This window comes from Schistocerca serialis, chromosome 9 (assembly GCF_023864345.2).
Source record: "Schistocerca serialis cubense isolate TAMUIC-IGC-003099 chromosome 9, iqSchSeri2.2, whole genome shotgun sequence".
NCBI classification, from domain to species: domain Eukaryota; kingdom Metazoa; phylum Arthropoda; class Insecta; order Orthoptera; family Acrididae; genus Schistocerca; species Schistocerca serialis.
The window spans coordinates 65683230-65710008 of record NC_064646.1 but is presented as its reverse complement, the minus strand read 5'-3'; the positions used below and the strand labels follow the sequence as shown (position 1 = coordinate 65710008).

The window sequence follows — 26779 nt, the reverse complement described above, 5'->3', positions numbered from 1 at the left end:
AGTCACATCATCTTTGTTTTTAGATATAAAAATGAAAATGACTTAGAAATATAATGCTGAAATTTAAAACAAAATTTTATTAGGTTTGTAATACAATTTATATGAAATGTTTAAAATGTCAGTCATGATTCTGAATCACTATCACTCGATTCTTTGTTGCTCATTTCTTCATACAGAGCATCATCCTCTGTACCATCTATTGCATTGGATATCAAACATTTTTTTAAATGCTTGTTACACAGTCTCATTTGGAACACACTTCCATGCATCATAAATCCATTGGCACAATTGTTACAAACTTGCGCATTTTACATGTCCTGTTGGTGTCAGTTGTCTGTCACTTTTCGAAAGCCAGTCTGTGTACATGCGTTTAAGCTTGTCCTTAAATGGTTTATTCAAACAGACGTCAAGTGGTTGCAGAATTCACGTCATCCCACCTGGAATTACTGCCAAGTCCATTTTGCTTTCCTCTAATTCTCATTTTACTGCGGATGTTGTATGGCCTGCGTACGCATCTAATACCAACAGACTGCGTAAACCAAGCATTGCACCAGGATGACAATTCCACACACGCCTAATCCATTCCAGCACCATGTCCTCCGAAAACCACCCAGTTTTGTTTGCTTGTACATTTACAGTTTTTGGAAACACTTCCGATTTTGGTAAAGTCTTTCGCTTGAAAACTATGAATGAATGGGGTAATTTATGTCCATCTGCTGCGCAAGCAGGCGCGACGGACATCTGCTGTTTTTCGCCGCTGATGTAAGAACACTTATGTCTTTCTTTCCTTTGGCGTGTCAACATATACTGGAGTTTGGTCAGCGTCTGACCAAGAAGGTATTGCTTTTCTGTGCACCGCCTAATCATGAAGCACTGAAATTCCACAAGTTTTTCTTCATAATTTTTCGGCAGCTTCTGTGCAACTAAAGTTCGCCTCCGAAGTGAAAACCCCCAGCGCTTCATAAACAGATCAATCCAGCTGCGAAAAGCCTTAAAATTTTCGAATTTTTGCTCTCTAGCAATTTCATGTGCCTTAATTTTTCAAATTTCGGCGTTCACAGGCAGGAATTTCTGACGCTGTTCCATAACAAATTCATTTAAAATCACTTCTAGTGCATGATATTAGCCACACTTTGTCCCACTAAATGCTTTCCTGCTACTTGAACATTCAAATAATTTGTCTCTCTGCAGTCGCCATCGCCTGACGTTGCTCTCATCAATCCCATATCGCAGACCTGCAGCACGATTAGAACTTTGTTCCTTAAAAGAAATAACTCCCCCCTCGAATTTGGTAGTATAATGAAAGTTCTTCATTGTGGTTCACTAACACCAACAAGCACTTCACAAAATTCCACAGAGCAATAGGTGCCACTACGTGATATCTTAATGAGCCCCAGCGTATCAACTCGTGCAACAAGCCTAAACCTTGCGCATTGTTTGTATTTTTGTATAAAGACGAAACTCAGCGCAGAGGAAAAAGCTTGTCTTTTACCTTCTTTTTTTAATTTATTAAGTGACACAGAGGTTTTGGCGCCAGTATTTATCTTTGTGCCTGCAAAGCGTGCCTGTTTAGTGCTACTTATATTCGATGGCAGAAGTTAGTTGTGGTGGCATCTACCAACATTTTTCAGAACTTCTGCTAACTTTGCACTCAATTCTAAGCCACAGGCTGTTTTTTGGATTACAAAAATTGGAAAAAAAGTGTAGCTTAGATTCGAGTAAATACGGTAGTATTTACCGGAAAAGAACAGAGCCATGATGCACTGAGTGTATGCATGAGCAGAAGACTACCTTGAAAAACTTAAGGTAAAATGGATAGCATTTAAAAACTAGTGCATCTCTAATTACTGGCTACTCAAAAAATAACTTTTAGAAAAAAGGAGGTTTCTTAAAGGCAGCAAACAAAAGGGAAATAATGTGAAGATTATTTAGGAATCATTCCTGGCTGTGACTTCGCAAAACTACATCTGAAGATTTCAGGGAAAGTATTAAACAATGAGTGGCAACATATCTCATGGGATGGCTGTACAACTTCACAGGAAAACCTAAAATAGTTTCACATACAATTGGAGAAAAAGTAGCCTGGTAGTCTGGTGTAATATCGGGTGACAAGGAGGGGGGGGGGATTGTTTCTTCACAACTGGTTTGTAGAAATAGTCAGAGGATTAGGAACATGCAAATATTTGACAAGCGAAACATATTTGCGGACTTGGTTTGGAATTAGTGCCTGTCTTGACCTTCAGCACACTGAGCAATGGATTTATCATCACTGGGAAAGTACCATTTATGGGTGGCCAAACTGTTTATTATTGATAAAATTAATATACTGAATATTCCTTTCAGCAGTTTTTAAGAGATGTCATGGAAGTCTCTAGTGGCTTTCTTGAAGGTAGTGATTCAATCTAACATTGTCCATAATATGTGACCTGCATATGTGGTACTGTAAATGTAACAATAAATAGTATCTAGTCACATATAAAGCTATTAGATGAGCAATAATAGTTTGGGGAGCTATAAGTAATAAATTTAGTCACGTTCAAGGAAAAAATGTAGTAGGTATTCTGCAGTGGAGCTGTGCCAATAACTTGCACAAGATAACAGTTTACATAGGCTGTATACAATTCCTCTATTCCCGGGCCCTCTCGAATACTTGTTAACAGTAAAAAGATTCTAAAACCAGTTGGAGCTAATACTGGTATTCATTAATTACCTCTTGAACAGTCTTTTTAGTTAATCCTCCAGCACTGAGAGAGGAAGTGCTTTTGACAGTAGGAACTACAGAGGAACTCAGGTCTTTTCGGATTTGCTCAATTGTCTCCTGCAAGAAACAGAAAAAAATACGAATTAAATATACAGCAATAAAAGCAAATCTAGTATAAAGACTTTCATGGTTCAGAAAAGATATAACACAAACATCTGAAAAAATATACTTGCATTACTGGAAAACACAAAGCTAAAACCAAAACTTATTTCACACAATACGACAACCAGTAAATATCATACATGTTTACCTCTTAATGTAACTTTTTTTTTTTACCAAATTATGTTCCAACGAATAATGGAAAACATCCCATAATGAATGGCATCATTACATACAGACATATAAAGGCTGTTTTTAAAGTTCAAAATAGTTACAAAATTTTGAAGATCACCTATATTAAAATCCCAAGCAGACTCGTGCACTAGACTTCAACTAAAATATGCTAAAACTTGAAGTCATTTTTCATTTTGTGTGTACCTATTAAGTCTAAACATGGATTTCACAATGGTTTCCAGTGAACATAAATCTTGGAGGAGCTTGCTGGAGCACAGTGGATGTATCTATCTCATACCAGTGGTGGGCACTTGTCACTCAGCTGACGAAATGTCATCACTTTCAGTCCCTAATAAAGTAACATCATGTTGTCCTTCACTTTCTGAGCCGCTAAATTCAATGTCAAACTTAGGATGACTACAGCCATCCTCTTTTGAAAGCAATGTCTAAATAATAATACAGGAGAGAATCTTAAAGTGTCCATTTTGTTGTTGAGTATCAAAAGTGGCACACAGTAAAGATGATACCTAGTGGCAACCACCTCAAACAAAACACGACAGCCACGCTACAGTGTAGTATCAGATGCTCTGTAGTGGCTGAACATGTAATTATCAGTGATGAAACAGATATAAGCGGGTTTTTAGTTTTTTGAAGGTCTGTTCTTAAGCTGCTCAAATATACACCAGATTTTAAGTTAAAGGGTTAAATATTAGGACACAAATTACAATTCAACACATTTCCTCCTCCTGTCTTCAATACATAACTTTGGATTGTTAGAAATGAAGTACAACTGCAGTCAGACCACAACGGGATACAGAATCAGCCGTGGCTCTGTTACAGGAAACACTCCACATTCATCCGAGAGTTATGGCCAACTGAAGTAAACCAACACATAATGTCTAGATGAGGGTTTGTAGCTTTTACAGTACTACTCAATACATTAAGCCAGGTCTGTTCACCGATCTGCTCATGTGAGCTGCCTCATGTTGATGCTGCAGCAGTTAGCAACGGGCCAGCTCGTGACCAGTAATGGAAGGGGATTAGGAAAGGCGGCTAGGAGTAATCTGCACAAGGCAGCTCGGATGAGAAACTGCTGTCAACAAGTCTATTCTATGGCTGCTCATAGTTCTATGGAGATGTACTGCTTAATGGTGGCTAATGAATGCCTTTCCTAAAACTGCTGCAGTAATGAGAAATGACAATGAAATGAAATTTACATTTCTTTTAATTGATAGGGCAAAGTATATTGGCCAGCTGAGTATGAAGCATGATATTCATTAGATTGATGCACCCTTATTACAAATGTTGTTTTTAGATGAAGTTTAAAGTGACATCAAGATGTATTTTGTGACTACTTTATGCATACGTTAAACATCAGAACACCACATGTCAATGAAAATTACTAATTTTGCTTTTTACTAATGCATCAATGTCTAGTACCACATTCAGAGCACTGCCAATTCAAAAACAAGCTTTTAAACTGAAGTCTGTCAGTGAGCTTCAGTGGGTGCATTTCGCTCTCTTCACTGTGTAAAGAAGTTGTTCGTGGAAATATGTAGGTCCAAACATTGACATAATTGTAGTTGCAAAACTCGTGAAGTTGTGGAAATCTATGCTGTAGAATATTTTTGTATGGATCTTCAAGAATTATAAGATATTATCAATCAATTGCCTGTCTACAACTGTAGGAAGACATCCTGTACTGAAGTGTAATACGTTGATCCTGATGATGTGCAATACGTTGATGCTTTACTTTGAAGATCCTAACCCGGCCATAACACTACTTTTCTTTTAAAAGAGCTACTCTTCACTTTTAGCACTGCACCATTAAGTATACGAATCCTGTCTAAAAAGTACCCGACCTTTGGCCAGAAAAAATATTTTGAATTCGTGACAAGGTTGGGACCCTAATCCCCTTCAATGTAGGCCCCTTGTGCTTGCACACAACACTTAGCCCACCGATCCTTCCACTGGCAGAAACACCTATGGAAGTCTTTTTTTGGAATGGTGTTCAGCTCTGTCATCGTGTTCCGCATTATCTCTTCTCTACTCTCAAAATGGTATCTTTTCAGTGGCCTCTTCAATTTTGGAAACAACCAGAAGTCACAAGGAGCCATGTCTGGAGAGTAGGGAGGTTAGCGAACGGTTGTAATTCAATGTTTGGCCAATAAATTTTGGATGAAGTGGGATGAATGTGCGAGGTCAATTTCATGATGCAGTTGCCAGTTTGGTCTTTTGCGCCAAACTGCATCACAGGGGAGCTGAAGAACATCTTGGCAATACTCCTTTGTCACTGTTTGTCCTTCCGGTGTGTATTCATGATGCACAATTCCATGGACATCAAAGAAGACAGTCAGCATCACCTTGATTTTGCTTCACACCTGCTGCACTTTCTTTGGCCTTGGAGACTCGGGATGCTTCCACTGTGATGACTGTCTTTTTGTTTCTGGATCATACTGTGATTTTTTTTTTTTGGTTTTAAGGTGCAAAACTGCGACCGTCACAAGTGCCCATTCAGTGGCTTAGGAAAGGGTAAAAAACCGAATGTTAAATCAGCAACAATGGGAGCGAAATTCATAAAAGAGGGAAACGGAAGGAAATCTTAGGAAACTACTACTGAAGGGGGGGGGGGGGATATTTTCCCCAAAAAAAGTGTTTCAAATGAGTGATGTCATCTCACTGACACTGATAAGCTTGAGGACGCGACTGGCGGAGAGCATGTCATCTGCTGAAAGGGAAGGGGTCTCAGGCAACATCTGTAAACGGGCACTTAGTGGATTAAAATAGGAGCACTGAAGTAAAAGGTTTCTCACCATCCACAGTTGAGAGCAGTGGCGACAAAGTGGGGGAGGATCGCCACTTAAAAGATGTCGATGGCTAAAAAGACAATGCCCTACCCGGAGTCTAGTTAAAATTACCTCCTCCCGACGACGAGGCTGGAAGGAAGAGGTCCAAGCACAGGGAGGAGGTTTCACGTCCCACAATTTATTATCGGAAAGTGTAGACCAATGTGTGTGCCATAAAAGAGCAACACAACAGCATAAAATGCTCTGTAGATTGGCTAAGGGACCCATGCGAACAGCGGGCCGTTGGAAGAGAGACTGCAGCCTTGGCCGCTATATCGGCTGCCTCGCTTCAATGGATACCAACGTACCTTGGGATCCAGAGGAATTCCACACAGACGACCCCCAACTGGAGCAAGTGGAGGCAGTCCTGAATCCGGTGGACCAGAGGGTGGACAGGATAAAGAGCTTGGAGGTTGAGGAGAGAGCTGAGCGAATCCGAGCATATAATATAGTGTAGCCACTTACGGTAATGGATGTATTGGACAGCCTGGAGAACGGCATAAAGCTCCACAGTTAAAACCGAACACTGGTCGGAAAGGCGAAATCTAGTAGGGGTGTCGCCAACAATATGGGCACTCCCAACTCCAAATGTGGTTTTTGAGCCGCCAGGGTAAATAAATGTGGCATCCCTCATTGGTGCGCATAGAGCAGCAAATGCCCAGTGATAAACTATGGAGGGGGGTGTGTGTACTATCCTTGGGAAGCTAACAAAGGTCACGGAGCAGGCAGGTCTGGGGACGAAGCTAAGAGCTAAGGTGGCACTGTACCCCCATTTGTCAAGAAAGTTTTAGGAAAGTGGAAGGAAAGAGAACGTAGCAGTTGACGGAAGCAGACTCCCAATGGTGGTAGAGTGGAAGGGCAGCCTGCACACCCTAAATCCAAGGAAGTGTCAAAAAACAAGGGCATGGGTCGGATGAGCAGGCATGGAACACAGATGACTAGTGTAACAACTCAGGACAGCAGCTCACCAATTGGACAGCGGAGGTTCAGCAGTCTCAGCATAAAGGCTCCCCAAGGCGCTGGTGTAAAAAACTCCAGGTGCTAAATGCAATCCATGGTGGAGGACAGAGTCGAGACACTGAAGAATAGACGGCCGTGCAGAGGGGTAAACTATGCTTCCACAGTCCAATTTCGAGCGCACTAAAGCACAATATAGGCGGAGAAGGACTACTTGGTCCGCTCCCCAGTAGGTACCACTGAGGACACGGAGGGTGTTGAAGGATCGCAGACAGAGAGCTGAAAGATATGAAACATAGGAAGACCAGCACAGTTTTCTGTCAAACATAAGCCCCAAGAATTTGGCGACGTCTGTGAATGGAAGGTCGACAGGGCCTAGATGTAGGGAAGGCGAAGCAAACATCATACAATGCCAAAAATTTACACAGACAGTGTTACTGGGAGAAAAGCGGAAACCGGTTTCGATGCTCCAGGAGCAGAGGTGATCGAGACATCCTAGAAGATGTCATTCAAGAAGATTGGTCCGCTGAGAGCTGTAGTAGATCGCAAAACCGTTGACAAAGAGGGAGCCCGAGACATCGGGAAGGAGACAATCCATAATTGGATTTATGTCGATCGCAAACAGTAAAATACTTTAGAACGGAGCCTTGGGGCTACCCGTTTTCTTGGGAGGAAGTATGGGAGAGAGTAATGTTCACCTGCACCTTAAATGTGCGCGCTGTCATAAATTCACAAAGAAGAAGGGGTACCCAACCTCGAAAGCCCCAAGAGAACAGTGTGCGGAGGATGCCTGTCCTCCAATAGGTATCGTATGCTCTCTCCAGATTAAAAAATATTGCTACCGTTTGGCATTTCCTGAGAAAATTGTTCGTGATATAAGTGGAGAGAGAGCAACAAGATGGTCAACTACAGAACGATGCTTTCGGAAACCACACTGGGCAGGTGTTAAAAGGTTTTGGGATACCAGCCTAAATGGCAATTCACCATATGCTCCAAAATCTTACTTACACTACTCATGAGAGAGATGGGGCAATAGCTAGACTGAAGATGTTTGTCCTTTCCAGGTTTCAGAACATGAATGACGATAGCTTCCCGCCATCTTCTGGGAAAGGTACTGTCAGTCCAAATACAATTATAAAGATGAAGGAGGTAACACAGACTACGGTATGATAAATGCAGCAACATTTGGACATGGATGTCATCCGGTCGTGGGGCGGAAGAGCGAGAGGAAGAGAGTGCTTATAGGAGTTCCCGCATAGAGAAAACAGTATTATAGCTTACGTTATTTTGAGAGGAGAAAGCAAGAGGTCGAACTTCTGCTGCTTATTTCTTCGGGACAAAGGCTGACTGGTAATTTGAAGAGCTCGAAATCTCAGCAAAGTGTTGACCCAGTGAGTTAGAAATTGCGCCTGGGTCCACTAAGGTACCACGCATGACAGTGAGCCCAGAGATCAGGGAGAAACTAGACGTGCTGGATAGCCATTGAATTCAACTCCAAACTAGAGATGAGTGTGGTGTCACCGCAAGACATCAGCACTTGCTAGGTGGTAGCTTTTAAATCGGCCACGGTCCATTAGTATACGTCGGACCCGCGTGTCGCCACTGTCAGTAATTGCAGACCGAGCGCCGCCACACGGCAGGTCTAGAGAGACTTACTAGCACTCACCCCAGTTGTACAGCCGACGTTGCTAGGAAGGGTTCACTGAGAATTACGCTCTCATTTGCCGAGACGATAGTTAGCATAGCCTTCAGCTAAGTCAATTGCTACGACCTAGCAAGGCGCCATCACCAAGTTATATTGAGATGATAATACTGTATCAACAAGACCAATGTTCACCAATTGTGGATTAAAGTTAAGTATTCCAGCAGCTACGTACTTTTCTTTATAGCATTCATTACGTATCCTGTTTCAGACCTCACGCCAGCCTGCGTGAGCTTATAGCGTGCATTTCGACTTCCTCAAACAACACGGTGTTGGCACTTCTGCCGACACTTCAATGAGAGAGTGAAGGTGTTAAAGGAGCTGGTAAAGAAGTCCCAGCTCGCCTTCTTGCTATCGCAGATGATGCGATGGCATCGTGCACATAGCTGCTTATAGCAGATACAATTGACCAACACAGGATGGTGGCGGAAAACGCGAAGAGCACGTCTCCACTCGCATACCGCATCACAGCGCGCCTCGTTCCACCGACGAACTGGTGGGTGCTGGGACAAAGGAGAGGTATGAGGTATTGAACATTCAGTGGCTGTAAGAATAACTTCTGTAACATGAATGACCTGATTGTCGATGCTAGGAAACTGATGGTCATCGAATGTCGCTACAGATGAGAAAACTGTCCAATCGGCTTGGGAAAACTTTCAGCGTCTTGGGTGCATAGATGGCAGTTGTGGCTGTAATCGAAGGACACATGGAAAATTGTCACTTGAGTGTGTATCAACAAGGGTGAACCATTCAAAGCACAAAGCTAGTTGAACAGTACTGACTGAAAGGTCCAAATGAGAGAAGGTTGATGTGGAGGCAGACAAAAATTTAGGTTCCCCAGTTTTGAGGCAAACAAGATCCACTTGGTGGAAGAGCCTCGCGGACAAGGACGCGGGAATCCCCAAGGCAGGTGGTGGACATTGAAGTCCCCAACCAGCAAATGTGGGGGCGGGAGCTGACCACGGAGATGAAGGAGGGCTCTTGCCATTGGTATGGATGATGGAATGTATACGGTACAAAGAGAGAATGTGTATCCAGAAAGGGAAAGACATACAGTGACAACTTGGAAGGAATTGTTTAAGGGGACTGGGTGATAATGGACAGTATCACGGAGAAGAATTATAAGTTCCCCGTGTGCCGGAGTGCCATCAACAGAGCGGAGATCAAACCAGACTGATTGGAAATCAGCGAAGACAGAGTGATCATGGGGATGTAGCTTTGTTTCCTAAAGACAGAAGATGACCAGGGAGTAGGATCGAAAGTGGATTGACAATTCAACCAGACTGGAGCAAATTCTGCAGATATTCAAATGGAGATTTAACACAGGGTGGAAAGAAAACGGAAAAATCTCATCACAGTTGCCGTCAACTCAATGACCGCCGAGAACCAGCGGCTTACGGCGTGGAACAGCATTCAGCCTAAGTCAGAAGATTCTGTTGTTTGGGGGCAGCTCTTGCCGCCAGCGATCGGCTTTTTGATTGGCTGCCAGCGGTGCGTCCAAGCGACATGGAAGCCGGCCGAGGGCAGCTACCGCTGGGTGGCGCTGTAGAGGAAACATGCCGTGGCGGAGAAGGAGAGGAACTTTGTTTCGTATGAGCCTTCTTGGAAGCAGGACATTGAGATGGAGGAATCGATGGTTGTGAGGTCGGGGTACATAAAAATATCTTCACAAGTAGGCTCTTTTTTGGAAGTCCGGGGATCCAATTTCGGGGCCCGTGATTTACCAGGAGCCGATGAGGGGTGAGCCTTAGAGTGAGCAGGTGATAGGTGGGAAGTGAACGGGCGATCTCAGGCTGGCCAATCTGAAACCCGCGGCACTAAAGGTAAGATCGCAAGTCTGCGTGGCTACCTCCTTAGTAGGCCGAGGAGATGCAAGGACAGTGGTATATTTACCCGCCAGGAGCACAGTGGGCTTTCTAATGGTGAATAACTTATGAGCAGCAAATGTAGACACCTTTTGCTTCACTCAGCTTTCCTAAATAATTTGTTCATCTTTGAAATAGGGCAACTCAAGATGAAGCAGCGTGGTCACCCATACAGTTGATGCAACGATGGGATGGAGGTGGACAATCACCCTCACGGGCATCCCTGCCACAAGTAACGCATTTGGCCATATTGGACTGGCTAGTATGACTAAACCACTGACACCAACAGCAACGTCTAGGGTTGGGGATGTAAATGCGAACTGAAATTATCTTGTATCCCACTTTAATGTTCGATGGAAGTTGAACTCTGTCAAACGTCAAGAAGAGAGTACGGGTCGGTATCACGTCCTTGTCAACCCTTTTCAGGACTCTATGTACAACCGTTATGTCCTGGTCAGAAAGGTAATTTTGAATGTCCTCATTGGACAAACCGTCAAGTGAGAGTGTATAAACCATTCCGCGTGATTAATTTGAAGTGCGGTGCGCATCCACCCGGACAAGGAAGGTGTATAGCAGTGTATTTCGCAGTGATTTTTGTGCTTGGAGGTCACTGACAGTTTCGAACAACAAGGTGCCATTTCGTAATTGGGAACAAGACTTTACAGGACCCGCAATTGCGTTGAGACCTTTCTGAATAATGAAAGGGTTTACTATGGAGAAGTCTTGACCTTCGTCAGACCGGGATACAACCAGGAACTTTGGCACTGATGGAAGAATTGTCCATGGCTGAGACTCATCTAGCTTTTGCTTGTGGGCAGAATTGTAGACTTAGAGGAAACCATTGCGAAAATATCCCTCATGCTTACTGGCATCTCCGATGGTGCACTCCTTCCTCGTGAGAGCCCTCCCTCCCTGAGGGCATTTCCACCTGAGGTGATTGTCCACACGGCAGGTCACACCTCCCGAGAAACTGTTGGAGGGACCAATCGGCATGTTCGGAAGGTACCAGCTCGGGTAATCACCCCTCCCTGGGACTGAACTCTACCAGGGGTTAAGTACATGTCCTACCTGTCTACCCAGAGCAGGGAATTATGCATTACCCCGTCACTTGCTACGCATGGAAACGCGTGGTTTGGCCTTCAGACACGCACAGGGAGGAAAGACAGAGAAAGGGAGGAACAAAGAAAAGGAAAGAAGAGAGGTCTCAAATGCCACAGCGGAGAACAGGGTAAAGAGAAGAGGCAAGTAAAGGAGAAGGACAAAGAGTAGACAGAGACTTTCCAGCAGAGAGAGCAAAGAAGAAAAACTAGTCTTACAGTCACAAGTGTCCGTTTCCGGACATAGGCACAAAACATACTTACAAAGAGAGGGAGAAGGGCAGGGGCGGGGGGATGTGTGTGGTGGTGGTGGTGGTGGTGGTGGGGGATTGAGGGGGTGGGGGGAGGGGGGAGGATCGGGGATGGGGAGGGATGTGGACAAGGAGGGTATGCAGCCCAGAAAGGAAAGAGAGCTGCACTAGCTCAGGGTCTCGTGCTTGCCACACATGTACCCACAAAAGAGTTGTGGACCTCCTAGGGAGAACTGGGTCATACCCATACACACGACTCATCTCCAGTTATTACAGTGTTCAGAAACCCAGGATCAGTATTGGCGGTGTCCAGAAGCTCCTGTGTAACGTCAAAACGGAGGTCTTTTTGTTCCAGCGACAACTTGGGCACGAATTTCCCAGACACTCTGTGCACGTTCAAATCATCGCGCAAAATTGCATGTGCAGAATCTTTACTCACTCCAACCTCTTGGGAACTTTCACGCATGGTCAAACGACGATGTGCCATCACCAAATTTTGCACCCTCTCAACAACAGCTGCACTCCAAGCAGTTTGGGGCCTGCCAGAACAATGGTCACTCTCCACTGATGTGCAGCCATTTTTGAATCAGCTGAACTACTCCTTAATTTGTGTTACACCCATTGTATCTTCTCCAAACACATGCTGAATCTTACGAATTGTTTTGCTTTGAGAATGACCAAGGTTTTGACAAAATTTGATGCGGTATCTTTGCTCAACACGTTCAGTCATCTTGAGAGAATCGGTAATCCGACCTCATTCAGCGACCGGCAGGCAGCGACTGACGCACTGGAAGGCGGGGACCAAATTCATGCATGTGCATAAAGGTCTCTTCCTTTACTGTAAAAAGTGGTGCTGCACTATCATCTCTACTTTGCACAGAAAAATCAAAGGTTGGATACTTTTTAGACAGACCTCGTATACACTTGCGTTTAAAACTATGGTGAACTTATTTTCATTCCTCTGAAGACAGCATCACATTTACACTTCCCCTGCACTACATAATGACGTCCTATACCCACATTTTACCACAAGCACTCACAGCTCAGGCAGCGAGTAAATGTGGAGTTCTCCTGCTCAACTAGCCACTTCCTAAACAGGCCTGCCTTAAGCAATGTGCCACATTTCCATAAACTGCGAATGCCTTTTCAGTAAGAAAAGTAAAACAATGGCCCTGAAACCATTTGTTAGAAGTTCCAGTAAAGGAAATTCTGACATGGAAATGACATACAAAAACGAGAAAACAAGTCACTTGCACCCAAGAAAGGTAACACAAGAACACATTTAACTGCAGCAGCTTCCAAACAAGACACCACTATTTTTATACCTTAAAAAAAGGAACAAAGTAACCAACCAACCAACACACTGACTTTCAGCAAGTAACACACTTCCTAACTTCCTAACAAGTTTAGTACCAATCTGCTTGTATTAATAGAAAGGATGTATTGAACTCCCATACTAAAGTTCGTCATTGCTGTATTGCTTCTCTGAATTAATATTCCACACTGTAACTGTCAAGGCCGAGTGGTTGTAGGTGCTTCAGTCTGGAACCGCGTGACCGCTACAGTCGCAGGTTCGAATCCTGCCTCGGGCATGGATGTGTATGATGTCCTTAGGTTAGTTAGGTTTAAGTAGTTCTACGTTCTAGGGGACTGATGACCTCAAATGTTAAGTCCCATAGTGCTCAGAGCCATTTGAACCATTTGTAACTGTCAAAAAACAATATGTTCCACCAACAGAAGAACCACAATATTATTTCACCCATTGATTTCATACTTAATTATGTGTGGTTTCCACAAATAAATCAAATCCTTACTCACTATTACCATACCAATCAATGTAATACTTCCAAATTCATAATCCATCACTTTAGCAAACTGTCCAGATAATTCTGGTGCAACACAATTACAGGCAACAGTCCAGAACATTATCCAAATGATGAACCCTCCTATCATTCTGGTGCGTGACCATCAGTGCCCTGGAATGATTGAATGTAACAGCAAGACAATGCTCCTGCCGATAAAAAGGCACGCTCAGCTCTGAAAATTCCAGAAAGCCAACAATGCGCACTCATAAGTCATCAATTTAGCTAACTGTTCAAATAATTTTGCTGCAACAACTGCATGCAACCATTCTGCACAACCCCCAAATGATGATTCACTCATCTCATTCTGTCAGAAAACTGGCAGTGTTTGGACACTCCTGAATAAAACAATGTCCCTGGGGAGGGGGCAGGCGATAGGAGGAGTTTGTGCACAGTTCTGAAAGTTGTAGTGATGCACGACTTACTATGTCGTACCTTTATCAGTAATAGTACCCCTTACAGGCTGCACAAACTGTGTACAATGCACCCACTTCACAAATAAGCTACCTAATTTTGATTTTCTCTAGAATGATCAGAAATGCAGTCACATGGCAGCACATACTTATCTCTGTGGGAAAGAAATTAAAGAACTAAGTAAAAATCACCATATTTTCCATATAAATTGCAATGCCACTTCACATGCTAAGTAACTGCCTGTCAATAACAGATTTTTAAGTACATCATTCCTCATAAATGCATTTTCAGATATTAAGTTATACCAACTTATTATTCACTTGGAATAAAATGTAAATCGATAGTAAACACTGATGGGAAAATTGTACCTAAGTTGAAGGTCAGTACCAGACAAAATGACTGTAGCATTAACCACAAGCAATACAGAATTACAATTTGACATCCACAGTGACTAAGTGGTACACCTTCAATACCATTCCCATTATTTGTATCTCCTGAATAGCTCAAAGTTTTCCACAATATGGGCTCAAATTCTGTTTAAGTACGTTGACCTAAAATGTCTAAGGGATTGTGAAGATTTACAAAGATATGAGAATACAGACAGTTACACAAAATACAATATTTGTCTTGCACAGAAATCAAATGCCACTTACAATTATACGAGCTACACAAATACTGAAATATTACATACCTGCAGTTTTTTTATAGTTGCCATGAGGGCTTCACGCTGCTCTGGAGCAACACCTTTCTCCAGCCGTTCTATAAGTGATTTCTGTTCTGCAAGCTGTTTTTCCAGCAGCTCTTGCTTTCGTTTCCGGAGATCAGCAGTTAATTTCATTGCTTCCTAGAAACACAATATTAAGTGCATCATTAATTTTGTGTGTGTGTGTGTGTGTGTGTGTGTGTGTGTGTGTGTGTGTGTGTGCGTGTGTGTGCGTGTGTGTGTGTGGGTGTGTGTGTGTGTGTGTGTGTGCATGTGTGTGTGTGTGTTTTTTTTTAAGAAAAAGTTTTAATAGATAAATAAACACAGAGAAGAGGTAGAAAAATTTTGGGAGCTCTTAGTTCAAACGACGAATAACATTAATAAAAATCACATCAAAATTTTAATTGGAGACTTCAATGCCCAGTTAGGAAGGGAAAAGAGATATAGAGACATAATAGGGAAATGGACAGCACAAAGAAGAACAAACAAAAATGGCATAAGACTAGTGGAATTTTGCAGAAACCATGACATGATCTCAAAGTCGACGTATTTTAAGAGAAGACCAAGTAAACTAAAAACTTGGAAACATCCAGACTGGAAAAAAGGAGAGTGGCAACTGGACCATGTCTGCATGGATAAGAATTACCACAAGGAAATTTACAATGTGAAAGTACTGAGAGGGACAGATACCAGATCAGATCATTACATGATAAAAATTAAAATTAAATTAACCCCATTAGCAAAGAAAAAATCCCACCAGAAGAAGAAGAGAACCTATGACCCTCATAAACTGATACAAAATGAGGATTATGAAGCACAAAACAGGGATATAAAAATAACAGATGATCTGGAAGAAATAATTCCCAAATTGAAACAAATAGCTGAACAAGTTGCCCCTATAAATCCAAGGAAAAAACACCAGTGGTGGAACGATGAATGTGATGAAGCAGTGTTGGATCGACATCAAGCCTGGTTAAGGCATCAAAATGAAAAAACAGAAAAATCATATTTGGAACTCACAAAACAAAGAAAGACAACACAAAAAATAATAAGGAGAGTTAAACGTCAGTACCAAAAAGATATACTTCTAATGATAGAAACAAATAGTGAAAAAACAAACTCAAGAGACTATTACAAAATATTTGGCAGACAATTACAAAGATATGATCCTCCAACATTAATGTTAAAAGATAAAGATAATAACCTAGCCCATAGCAATAGTAAAAATACAGAAATTCTAGCAGAAACATTTAACAAGTTACTAAATTGTGAAGATCCCCCAGAACTTCTTCAGATAAACACAGAAACCCCAATTAAAACACCAGCAGAAAATATAAATCCACCTACAATTAATGAGGTCTACAGAGCTTTGAAAGAACTCAAAAACTACAAAGCAAGTGGAGAAGATCAAACGTTTGCTGAACTTTGGAAATATGCAGCAGAACCAGTAAAGATAGCATTACACCAATGCATAGTAAAAATCTGGAATGAAGAGAAATTACCAGAAAATTGGACTACTGCTATAATACATCCATTACATAAGAAAGGAGAAAAATCAAATCCAGACAACTATAGAGGAATTTCCCTTTTGGACTGCACCTATAAGATCATGTCAAGAATACTATACAACCGCTGTAAAGATCAATTAGAACTGGAACTGGGAGAATATCAAGGAGGATTTAGATCCTGGAGAAGCTGCCCAGAACAGATAATCACCTTGAAGTTAGTTTTGGATGTCTACAAAAGAAGGCAAAAACAACTAGTCATAACCTTTGTAGATTTCAAAAAGGCGTATGATTGCATCCATAGATCTTCAATGATGAAAATATTAAGGAATTTTGGACTTCATCCTAAATTAATAAAAGTGATACAGTTAACCTTAACAAACACCAAGTCCAAAGTAAAATTTTGAGGAGAAATATCTGAACCATTTACGATTAAAACAGGGTTGAGACAGGGAGATTGTTTATCACCATTGCTATTCAATTGTGCTCTTGAATATGTAATGAGAGAATGGTACAAGGAAAATCCTATGAATATCAAAATTGGAACTAAGAAAGATAAAATAAACCTAAATTGCTTGGGATTTGCTGATGACCTAGCATTACTAGCTAATAATATTCAGGAAGCCACGAAACAAATAACAAGCTTACAAAATATAGCACAAAAATTAGGACTCCAGATATCATTTGAAAAGACTGAAATAATGGTAACGGATCCACTTGTAATAGATCACATCACAGTGAACAATAGGGAAATTAAAATAGTGAAACAATTTAAATACCTGGGTGAAATTATAACACATAAATTGGACGAGAAACCTGCATGGCGAGCAAGAACTAATAAAATGATAAAAGCTCAAAAACTAACATGGTCTATGTACAATAAAAAATGTCTATCAATTAAAACAAAATTAAAACATTACAAGACGGTGGTTCGACCAGAGGTTACATACGGAAGTGAAACTCTTTTTAAAGTCACCCAGAAAAACAGAATTGACAAAATTTTAAAAGTAGAGAGAAGAATTGCTAGAACATGCATAAATAAGAAATATCAAAAAGCTGGGCAATGGCGGATAGTTCCAAATGAGGTGGTATACAGAGAACTGGAGCCCATCACTGATACTATACGAAAGAAAAGGATCTCTTTTTGTGGTCACATTCTGAGGACACCAGAAACCAGATTATCAAGGAAAATTATTGAGAAACTCTGGAATTTGAAACAACAAGGAGGATGGCTTAAGGAAATAAGAGAGGATATGGAAGAACTGGAAATAACTCTGGATGATTTGCAGAACAAAACGCCAAATTTAAAGAAGTTGAGGGACACAGAAAGATTTAAACCAAAAATTGACAAACGACATACAATGAAAAGGGTATTTACATATAAGGAACGACGAAAAGCATCGGAACGAATGAAGAGATACTGGGCCACTCGGAAGGGGAAAATACCAAAGAAGAGGACCAGAAATGATTGACTGAAGTGGTCCAATGAGGTCGTAAAAGCAGAAGAAGAAGAAGAAGAAGAAGAAGAAGAAGAAGAAGAAGATAAATAAATATTAAACACTTTGTAAATTTCTTACTTGTGTGGGAGATTGTAGCGGATTCTATAATGGGAATTCTTTACTTTCCAGTTTCCTAATAATTGAGCACAAAAAGTGCACGAGGCGATCATTGCACATAAGGTGTCAAGTCAGAACTGATAAATTTTTCATGCATTTGCATTACAGCAACATTCAAAATGATGCAACAGTTCACATCCATTTCAGCTGTCTTAATATAATTAAAAACACATTCGATAATTAATACAACTTTTTAAAAGCTTCTCATGTGTGAGACGAAACTACTATGATGTACAATAAAAATCTGTCAATATCAGGAACAAAACTATTGTCACATTCTGTCATATATTGGGTTATAACTGTGATAGTTTACTGCAATTATGGTCAATAAATGAAGCAATCATGTTATTCAATGGTAGCTAATGACTAAGAGTTCGCATATTTTGCATATTTTGGACATCATTTTTTTATGGTACCTGGTGTTGTATCTTTACAAATTATGATATTTTGGGGGTAATAGGCTACTTTAAATTCAAATTTAAAATGCATATATTTGGATATTTTTGGCGTTTGAGCATATTATTGTCATATTTAGAGGAAATGGCCACAAAGATGCATATTTTTGGCATTTTGAGATCACATTGAGGTTCATTTTGTTCCCTGATAACCCAAGAACCTTCCAGAATATTAGGCCAATAAATTTCCAAAATGAGATAATACGGAACAAGCCATCAGAATAAAAGCCTTTAGGTAAATGTGGGTAGCTTATGGAGGGACATAGTATTGTTTTTCCACTTAGGTAGTCTCTGGGATAAGGATGCTAAAGACTTGTAATGGTTCATTGTTGAAAGATGGATTATTGGAGTAGAAACATGCTTCGGTTATTTGTTGCTTGAAGTCTATACATGTTCAGGTCACTCACCTGATCTCTTCAGTGCGTCAACAATGCCCTACTAGTTATTGTTGGCATATCGGAATATGAATCATTCTTGCTTGTGTTTCCGTGCTGTTCACATCGACTCTTTGCTACCTTCTTCAAATTACGAATATGCCCAGGCCAAAAACCAATAATTTACAGAAACGGATTGGGAGCGAATGTGCTTTCACAATGGACGGAAAAACAATATTATGCCAACTATGTGAAAAAGAGGTAAGTTTAATTTTGTTTTTATCTTTTTCAATAATTTTTTCAAGGGATTAAAACAATTATTAAGTTCATTTGTAAATTTGAGTGCACGTTTTCTATGTACGAATTGGGGGAGGGGGGGAGACCTTTAGGAATTACCTTCGGCATTTTTTTTAAGTTAACTGTTGTGAGGGAATCAAAGTTCCACTAGTAGGTACACACTGTTCTCTTACATTTTTGTACAATTGTACATACTTACTGATATTTATTCACTTCTCCAGCGCTTTAGGTCAGGGATGAGAAAAAAAATTTCAACTGGATCAGCATAAGAAGACATTTTGGCACCAGAATAACGTAACCAAGACGTGGTTAAAAACTTCACAGCAACCACTGATCTCATTTTCAAAGCATATGGATAACAAAAATGAGTTCAATGAAGGTCCTTAAGAGGCTTTAATAAAAGCAAACATCCCCTTGAATAAGCTGGAGAATGAAGGATTAAGGACCTTATTTAAAAAAATACACAGGAAAAGATATTCCTCAGGAGTCAATGCTCAGAAAGAACTATGTGGAGCCATTATATGTAAAGGTAAGGTTTTTTTGGTAATTTTTATGAACGTAGGTATGTGAAAGTCAATGGATATAATTTGGTATATACATGGGTCAAAATAATAGTTGTTTAGTTTTTAAAAAAAATAAAAAAACTCTAAAAATAAATTTAAATTATGTCTGAATGTTTATTTTTGTAAAATCGACATTGTCACTTGAACGTTAAAAAAAAAAAAAAAAATTAAAGTGAGTGAAGTTTTTCAAGAAAGGAGAAGACGAACGAAGAAAGGAAAAGACTAACGAAGGAAGGAAAAGACAAACGAAGGAAGGAAAAGACAAACGAAGGAAGGAAAAGACAAACGAAGGAAGGAAAAGACTAACGAAGGAAGGAAAAGACTAACGAAGGAAGGAAAAGACTAACGAAGGAAGGAAAAGACTAACGAAGGAAGGAAAAGACAAACGAAGGAAGGAAAAGACAAACGAAGGAAGGAAAAGACAAACGAAGGAAGGAAAAGACAAACGAAGGAAGGAAAAGACAAACGAAGGAAGGAAAAGACAAACAAAGGAAGGAAAAGACAAACAAAGGAAGGAAAAGACAAACAAAGGAAGGAAAAGACAAACAAAGGAAGGAAAAGACAAACAAAGGAAGGAAAAGACAAACAAAGGAAGGAAAAGACAAACAAAGGAAGGAAAAGACAAACAAAGGAAGGAAAAGACAAACAAAGGAAGGAAAAGACAAACAAAGGAAGGAAAAGACAAACAAAGGAAGGAAAAGACAAACAAAGGAAGGAAAAGACAAACAAAGGAAGGGAAAGACAAACAAAGGAAGGGAAAGACAAACAAAGGAAGGGAAAGACAAACAAAGGAAGGGAAAGACAAACAAAGGAAGGGAAAGACAAACAAAGGAAGGGAAAGACAAACAAAGGAAGGGAAAGACAAACAAAGGAAGGGAAAGACAAACAAAGGAAGGGAAAGACAAACAAAGGAAGGGAAAGACAAACAAAGGAAGGGAAAGACAAACAAAGGAAGGGAAAGACAAACAAAGGAAGGGAAAGACAAACAAAGGAAGGGAAAGACAAACAAAGGAAGGGAAAGACAAACAAAGGAAGGGAAAGACAAACAAAGGAAGGGAAAGAAAACAAAGGAAGGGAAAGAAAACAAAGGAAGGGAAAGACAAACAAAGGAAGGGAAAGACAAACAAAGGAAGGGAAAGACAAACAAAGGAAGGGAAAGACAAACAAAGGAAGGGAAAGACAAACAAAGGAAGGGAAAGACAAACAAAGGAAGGGAAAGACAAACAAAGGAAGGGAAAGACAAACAAAGGAAGGGAAAGACAAACAAAGGAAGGGAAAGACAAACAAAGGAAGGGAAAGACAAACAAAGGAAGGGAAAGACAAACAAAGGAAGGGAAAGACAAACAAAGGAAGGAAAAGACAAACAAAGGAAGGAAAAGACAAACGAAGGAAGGAAAAGACAAACACAGGAAGGAAAAGACTAACGAAGGAAGGAAAAGACTAACGAAGGAAGGAAAAGACTAACGAAGGAAGGAAAAGACTAACGAAGGAAGGAAAAGACTAACGAAGGAAGGAAAAGACTAACGAAGGAAGGAAAAGACTAACGAAGGAAGGAAAAGACTAACGAAGGAAGGAAAAGACTAACGAAGGAAGGAAAAGACTAACGAAGGAAGGAAAAGACTAACGAAGGAAGGAAAAGACTAACGAAGGAAGGAAAAGACTAACGAAGGAAGGAAAAGACTAACGAAGGAAGGAAAAGACTAACGAAGGAAGGAAAAGACTAACGAAGGAAGGAAAAGACTAACGAAGGATGGAAAAGACTAACGAAGGAAGGAAAAGACTAACGAAGGAAGGAAAAGACTAACGAAGGAAGGAAAAGACTAATGAAGGAAGGAAAAGACTAACGAAGGAAGGAAAAGACAAACAAAGGAAGGAAAAGACAAACGAAGAAGGAAAAGACAAACGAAGGAAGGAAAAGACTTGAGAAGGAGACAGTCTGTCTCAAAACATTCCCTGCAAAAAAGAAAGTAAATTTATTTTTAAAACATATATTTTTTTGTGTGAATTAAATGACTATTATTTTGGTTAATGTATATACATAAGAAAATAGTCAAAATATAGGTATGTGCTAAAAAAGATATAGTTTGTTTTCGTGTATATGTCTCCTAAGTAGTGTCCAAATGTTTATGTGTATTTTATAATTTAGTTTCTCTATTACAGACATCAGAGAATATTAGGAAAGAAATTGGCGATTCTCTGGTCCTGGCTATCCGTTGACAAAACCACTGATTCTTACGGTTGGTATATGGCACACGTCAGAGTTGGAAAACTCTCTGCTGAAGAGGCTGGACAAGGACACCTCATACTGTGCAAAGAAGTGGAACAAACGACACATGCCACGACTGCACGCACAGTGCAGGAAGCATTGTGTAAGTTTCACCAATATTATAGGTAATATAGGAGCCAGCAATTAGTTTTTCATATAATGTCCCGAGCCAATAATAAGATAATAAAAAAGTTTGTAAAATCCTTTGATTTTCTTTCAGGCGTGCTACGGAGAGGTGAAGATCAGAAACGTGGGGAGAACAAGGATTTCGCCATTGTGACAGATAGTGCTGCATATATGCTGAAGGCCATAGAGTGTCTACGAGTGTTTTACCCTAAAATTATTCACTTCATGTGTCTGGCTCATGGCATCCATCGAGTCACTGAAGAGGTCAGAGCCACATTGCATGAGGTCAATAGCCTTATATCTTTGGCAAAGAAGGTTTCCATTATAGCACCAAGTCGAGTAAGAGCTTTCAAGACTGCTCAGTCTGACTGTCCTCTGCCACCTGAACCAGTATTGACAAGGTGGGGAACGTGGATTTTATCTGCAAACTATTACACAGATAACCACAGAAAAGTTGAAGAGGTATGGATGGGTATGTAGTTCTGGTTAAATTGAATTAAAACATAGCATAGAATTCCAATATTAAGCATATTTCTCCGTACAGCAGTTTTCAGCTTGAAACCGACATTCACTACATTACTGCTTTCTTGTTCTAGGTCCTAAACGGCTTTGAAGATAGCAAAAATCTAGGCATACCAAAAGCCAAGGACGCCCTGAAGAATTCCTGCGTGTTACATACCCTATCTTTCATCCGAGTGCACTTGGGTGGCCTTCCAGACCTAACTGAGAAACTTGAGACTCATAACATGGAAGTTGCAAAGGCAATGGCTCTTGTTGAAGGACTCAGGACACAGAGCAAGAGTTGGCCAGGTCTGATCAGTGAGAGACTTAGAAGAAAATTGGATGCAGTTCCTTATAGAAATCCCGGTTGGCCTACAATTCAGAAGATCTCTCAGTTACTGGTAGGAGAGAAACACTCCGAGAATCTAGATGATTTCACGTCGTCTGATGTCGCTGCTCTTAAATTTTTACCTGTAGTGTCATGTGATGCTGAATGATCATTTTCAAAATTGAAAATGTTGTTATATGACCCCAGGAAAAATTTTCATGTAGAGGATATGGAAAAAATGTTGGTAGTTCAAACAAACTAAGTTTTAGAATTTACCAAACTTATCTTGTAAGTACCTATGTTATACTTCATTTTATTCATTGAATTATAGCCATTATTGAAAATATTTGATGGTTATTCATTAATTTTCCCAAGTAAGATGCATATTTTAAAGAATTTATCTAAGAGAAGTGCATAATTAAAGAATTTTAGCTGCATATTTAAAGGCATATACTGGCAGTAAGAGCGTATTTTAACTGCATATTTTGAGGAGTTTTGGCGCATATTTCGTGGGTTTTAAGCGCACATCGATCCGAACACTACTAACGATTATTCAAAACGTCTGACACAGTCTTCCAAAATGAACTTTCATTCTGCAGTGGAGTATATGCTGATTTGAAACTTTCTGACAATTTTGAGAGCTGTCAGGAAGTTTCGAAGACTATTTCTCTCACACAGTAATGAAACATAATTTGACACAGTCTTCTCCATGTATTGCATTGCAACATAATAAGGGCCTCCCAAATGCTGAAACTAACAGCACTCTCACGCTGACAACATTGGTGTGTCATAATCCAAAGATTTCTAAACCTCTCCCTTTGACACAATTTTGTAAAATTAGGAGTGGAAAAGTTCCACACGAGGAAATGTATTGCAAGAGAAAGTGTGAGAAATGTTCTGTAAGAGAAAGTGGGATAAATTTCACTGAGGATCAGGACGAAGAATTGAATGCACCTTAAGGCTGGTTGGATCAGTTCATAAATGTCAAGTACAAATATAGATCAGTACGAATATAGAAACTCAAAAAAATTTACAATTACTGATCTTTTACAATTCAATTCATCGAACCTACATCCATACCCTGTGTTATCATTCAGAAGTGCATGACAGAGGGTACTTTCTATTTTAGCAATTACACATGCCAGTGGTATTAATGTGACCACAGCCTATGTTTGACATAAACGTGCAATAGCTACTCACAGATGGCTACTCACATATAAAGCTTGTCCGAGGGGATGCAAAAAAACAGTGCAGACGGCATCGTAACGCAGAAATGAAGTGATTTATCTCATGTCACCAAGGGCATGACTACTGGCTTTCGGGCCAAGGTTGGAAGCAGTTCCGAAATAGCTAACTTTGCATACTGTTCCCATGTTACTGTGGTTATAGTATACTATACATGGCACAATGCACTATCCAAAACTGTGATGCACCACAAGCCATTGAGGACAGGGGTGAATGATGGCAGCTGCAGAGATGTCTGTAGGTGAATATATATGCAACTATGAAACTTCCTGGCAAATTAAAACTGTGTGCTGGACCGAGACTCGAACTCGGGACCTTTGCCTCTCGTGGGCAAGTGCTCTACCAACTGAGCTACCCAAGCACGACTCACGCCCCGTCCCCACAGCTTTACTTCTGCCAGTACCTCGCCTCCTACCTTCCAAACTTTACAGAAGCAGAAGGTTCGCAGGAGAGCTTCTGTAAAGTTTGGAAGGTAGGAGGCGAGGTACTGGCAGAAGTAAAGCTGTGGGGACGGGGCGTGAGTCGTGCTTGGGTAGCTCAGTTGGTAGAGCACTTGCCCACGAGAGGCAAAGGTCCCGAGTTCGAGTCTCGGTCCAGCACACAGTTTTAATCTGCCAGGAAGTTTCATATCAGTGCACACTCCGCTGCAGAGTGAAAATCTCATTCTGGATATATGCAACTGTTGAGCAACTGAGCAGATGGATGACCCAAGGGGTTATCAACAGTGTCTCCTTAACAACCGTTCAGCGAACATCACTGCTTATGGGTTTCACACCATGTGCCTGGCTCATGCACCCATGCTGACTGCTGTTCATTGACAATGAAGGCCACAATTTGCACACTATTACTGCACTTTAACATCCACATCAGATTAATCTACATCTACATCTACAACCACACTCCGCAAGCCACCTGACGGTGTGTGGCGGAGGGTACCCTGAGTACCTCTATCGGTTCTCCCTTCTATTCCAGTCTCGTATTGTTCGTGGAAAGTAGGATTGTCGGTATGCCTCTGTGTGGGCTCTAATCTCTCTGATTTTATCCTCATGGTCTCTTCGCGAGATATCCGTAGGAGGGAGCAATATACTGCTTGACTCTTCGGTGAAGGTATGTTCTCGAAACTTTAACAAAAGACCGTACCGAGCTACTGAGCGTCTCTCCTGCAGAGTCTTCCACTGGAGTTTATCTATCATCTCTGTAACGCTTTTGCGATTACTAAATGATCCTGTAACGAAGCGCGCTGCTCTCCGTTGGATCTTCTCTATCTCTTCTATCAACCCTATCTGGTACGGATCCCACACTGCTGAGCAGTACTCAAGCAGTGGGCGAACAAGTGTACTGTAACCCACTTCCTTTGTTTTCGGATTGCATTTCCTTAGGATTCTTCCAATGAATCTCAGTCTGGCATCTGCTTTACCGATGATCAACTTTATATGATCATTCCATTTTAAATCAATCCTAATGCGTACTCCCAGATAATTTATGGAATTAACTGCTTCCAGTTGCTGACCTGCTATATTGTAGCTAAATGATAAGGGATCTATCTTTCTATGTATTCGCAGCACATTACACTTGTCTACATTGAGATTGAATTGCCATTCCCTGCACCATGCGTCAATTTGCTGCAGATCCTCCTGCATTTCAGTACAATTTTCCATTGTTACAACCTCTCGATACACCACAGCATCATCTGCAAAAAGCCTCAGTGAACTTCCGATCTCATCCACAAGGTCATTTATGTATATTGTGAATAGCAACGGTCCTATAACACTCCCCTGCGGCACACAGCATCTACCTGTGAACCCGTGTCTATGGTCCTCTGAGTCTCGTGGACGAATAGCGCGAGCTGGGTTTCACATGACCGTCTTTTTGGAAACCCATGCTGATTCCTACAGAGTAGATTTCTAGTCTCCAGAAAAGTCATTATACTTGAACATAATATGTGTTCCAAAATTCTACAACTGATCGACATTTATACTCAGCATGAACAGCATGAAACGTCTGAAAGGAAACACCCTGCAACAGCATTATGGTCTGGGGAATGTTTTCGTGTCATTCCACAGGTGATTTCATCATTCTGGAAGGTGCAATGCATCAACACAAATTTGCACATATCATTGGGGACCATGTCCACCCCATGTGCAGTTTCTTTTTCTTCGGCACCTACCAGCAGGACAATGCAATTTGTCACACAGCTTGCAAAGTACGTGTGTGGTTTGAAGAGCAACAAGATGAGTTTAGAGTTCTCCTCTGGCCACCAAACTATCCAGATTGAAAGCCAATTGAGAATCTGTAGGGCCATCTTGATCGGACTGTCCATGTCAAGGGTCCTCAATCAAGAAACTTAGCGCAGCTGGCCATGGCACTAGAGTGGCATGGCTCCATATCCGTGTCAATACCTTCCGGAACCTAACTGACTCTCTTCCTGCATGGTTCGCAGTGACCCAGACTGCAAAAGGTGGTTATTCAGCCTTCTGACAAGTGGCCACAGTAACGTAACTGAACAGTGTGCTTGGGTTCCTGCCTGTCGTATTAACACGTAGAGTGCAGGAAAATGGACTTCTTAAATGTCTCTGTGCACACTTTGTTAATCTAACGTTGTCTTAACCATCCTTCCAATTGTAGTACATTCCTAGCTTCCTCACTCAAATATGGCCCTTGAAACTTTATAAGTAGTCTTTCACAGGATACTTTGTGTCTATCTTCTATCATCTGCCAGTTCAGATTTTATAGCATCTCCCGTGGGTCAAACAAACTTGCAAACGATCCATA

At 40.9% G+C, this 26779-nt stretch overlaps 1 protein-coding gene across 3 annotated transcripts in view; it reads right to left on the bottom strand.

Annotated features, from left to right (window-relative positions):
• The window catches only part of LOC126418589 (RNA-binding protein 26), a 283506-nt gene that overhangs the window by 72423 nt on the left and 184304 nt on the right, over nucleotides 1-26779 (bottom strand). For all 3 annotated transcript variants that reach the window (XM_050085417.1, XM_050085418.1, XM_050085419.1), the window contains 2 exons: nucleotides 14720-14872; nucleotides 2711-2818 (listed from right to left, as the gene is read on the bottom strand). In XM_050085417.1, the coding sequence (XP_049941374.1) occupies nucleotides 2711-2818; nucleotides 14720-14872 (261 nt within the window). The remainder of the gene's footprint in view (nucleotides 1-2710; nucleotides 2819-14719; nucleotides 14873-26779) is intronic.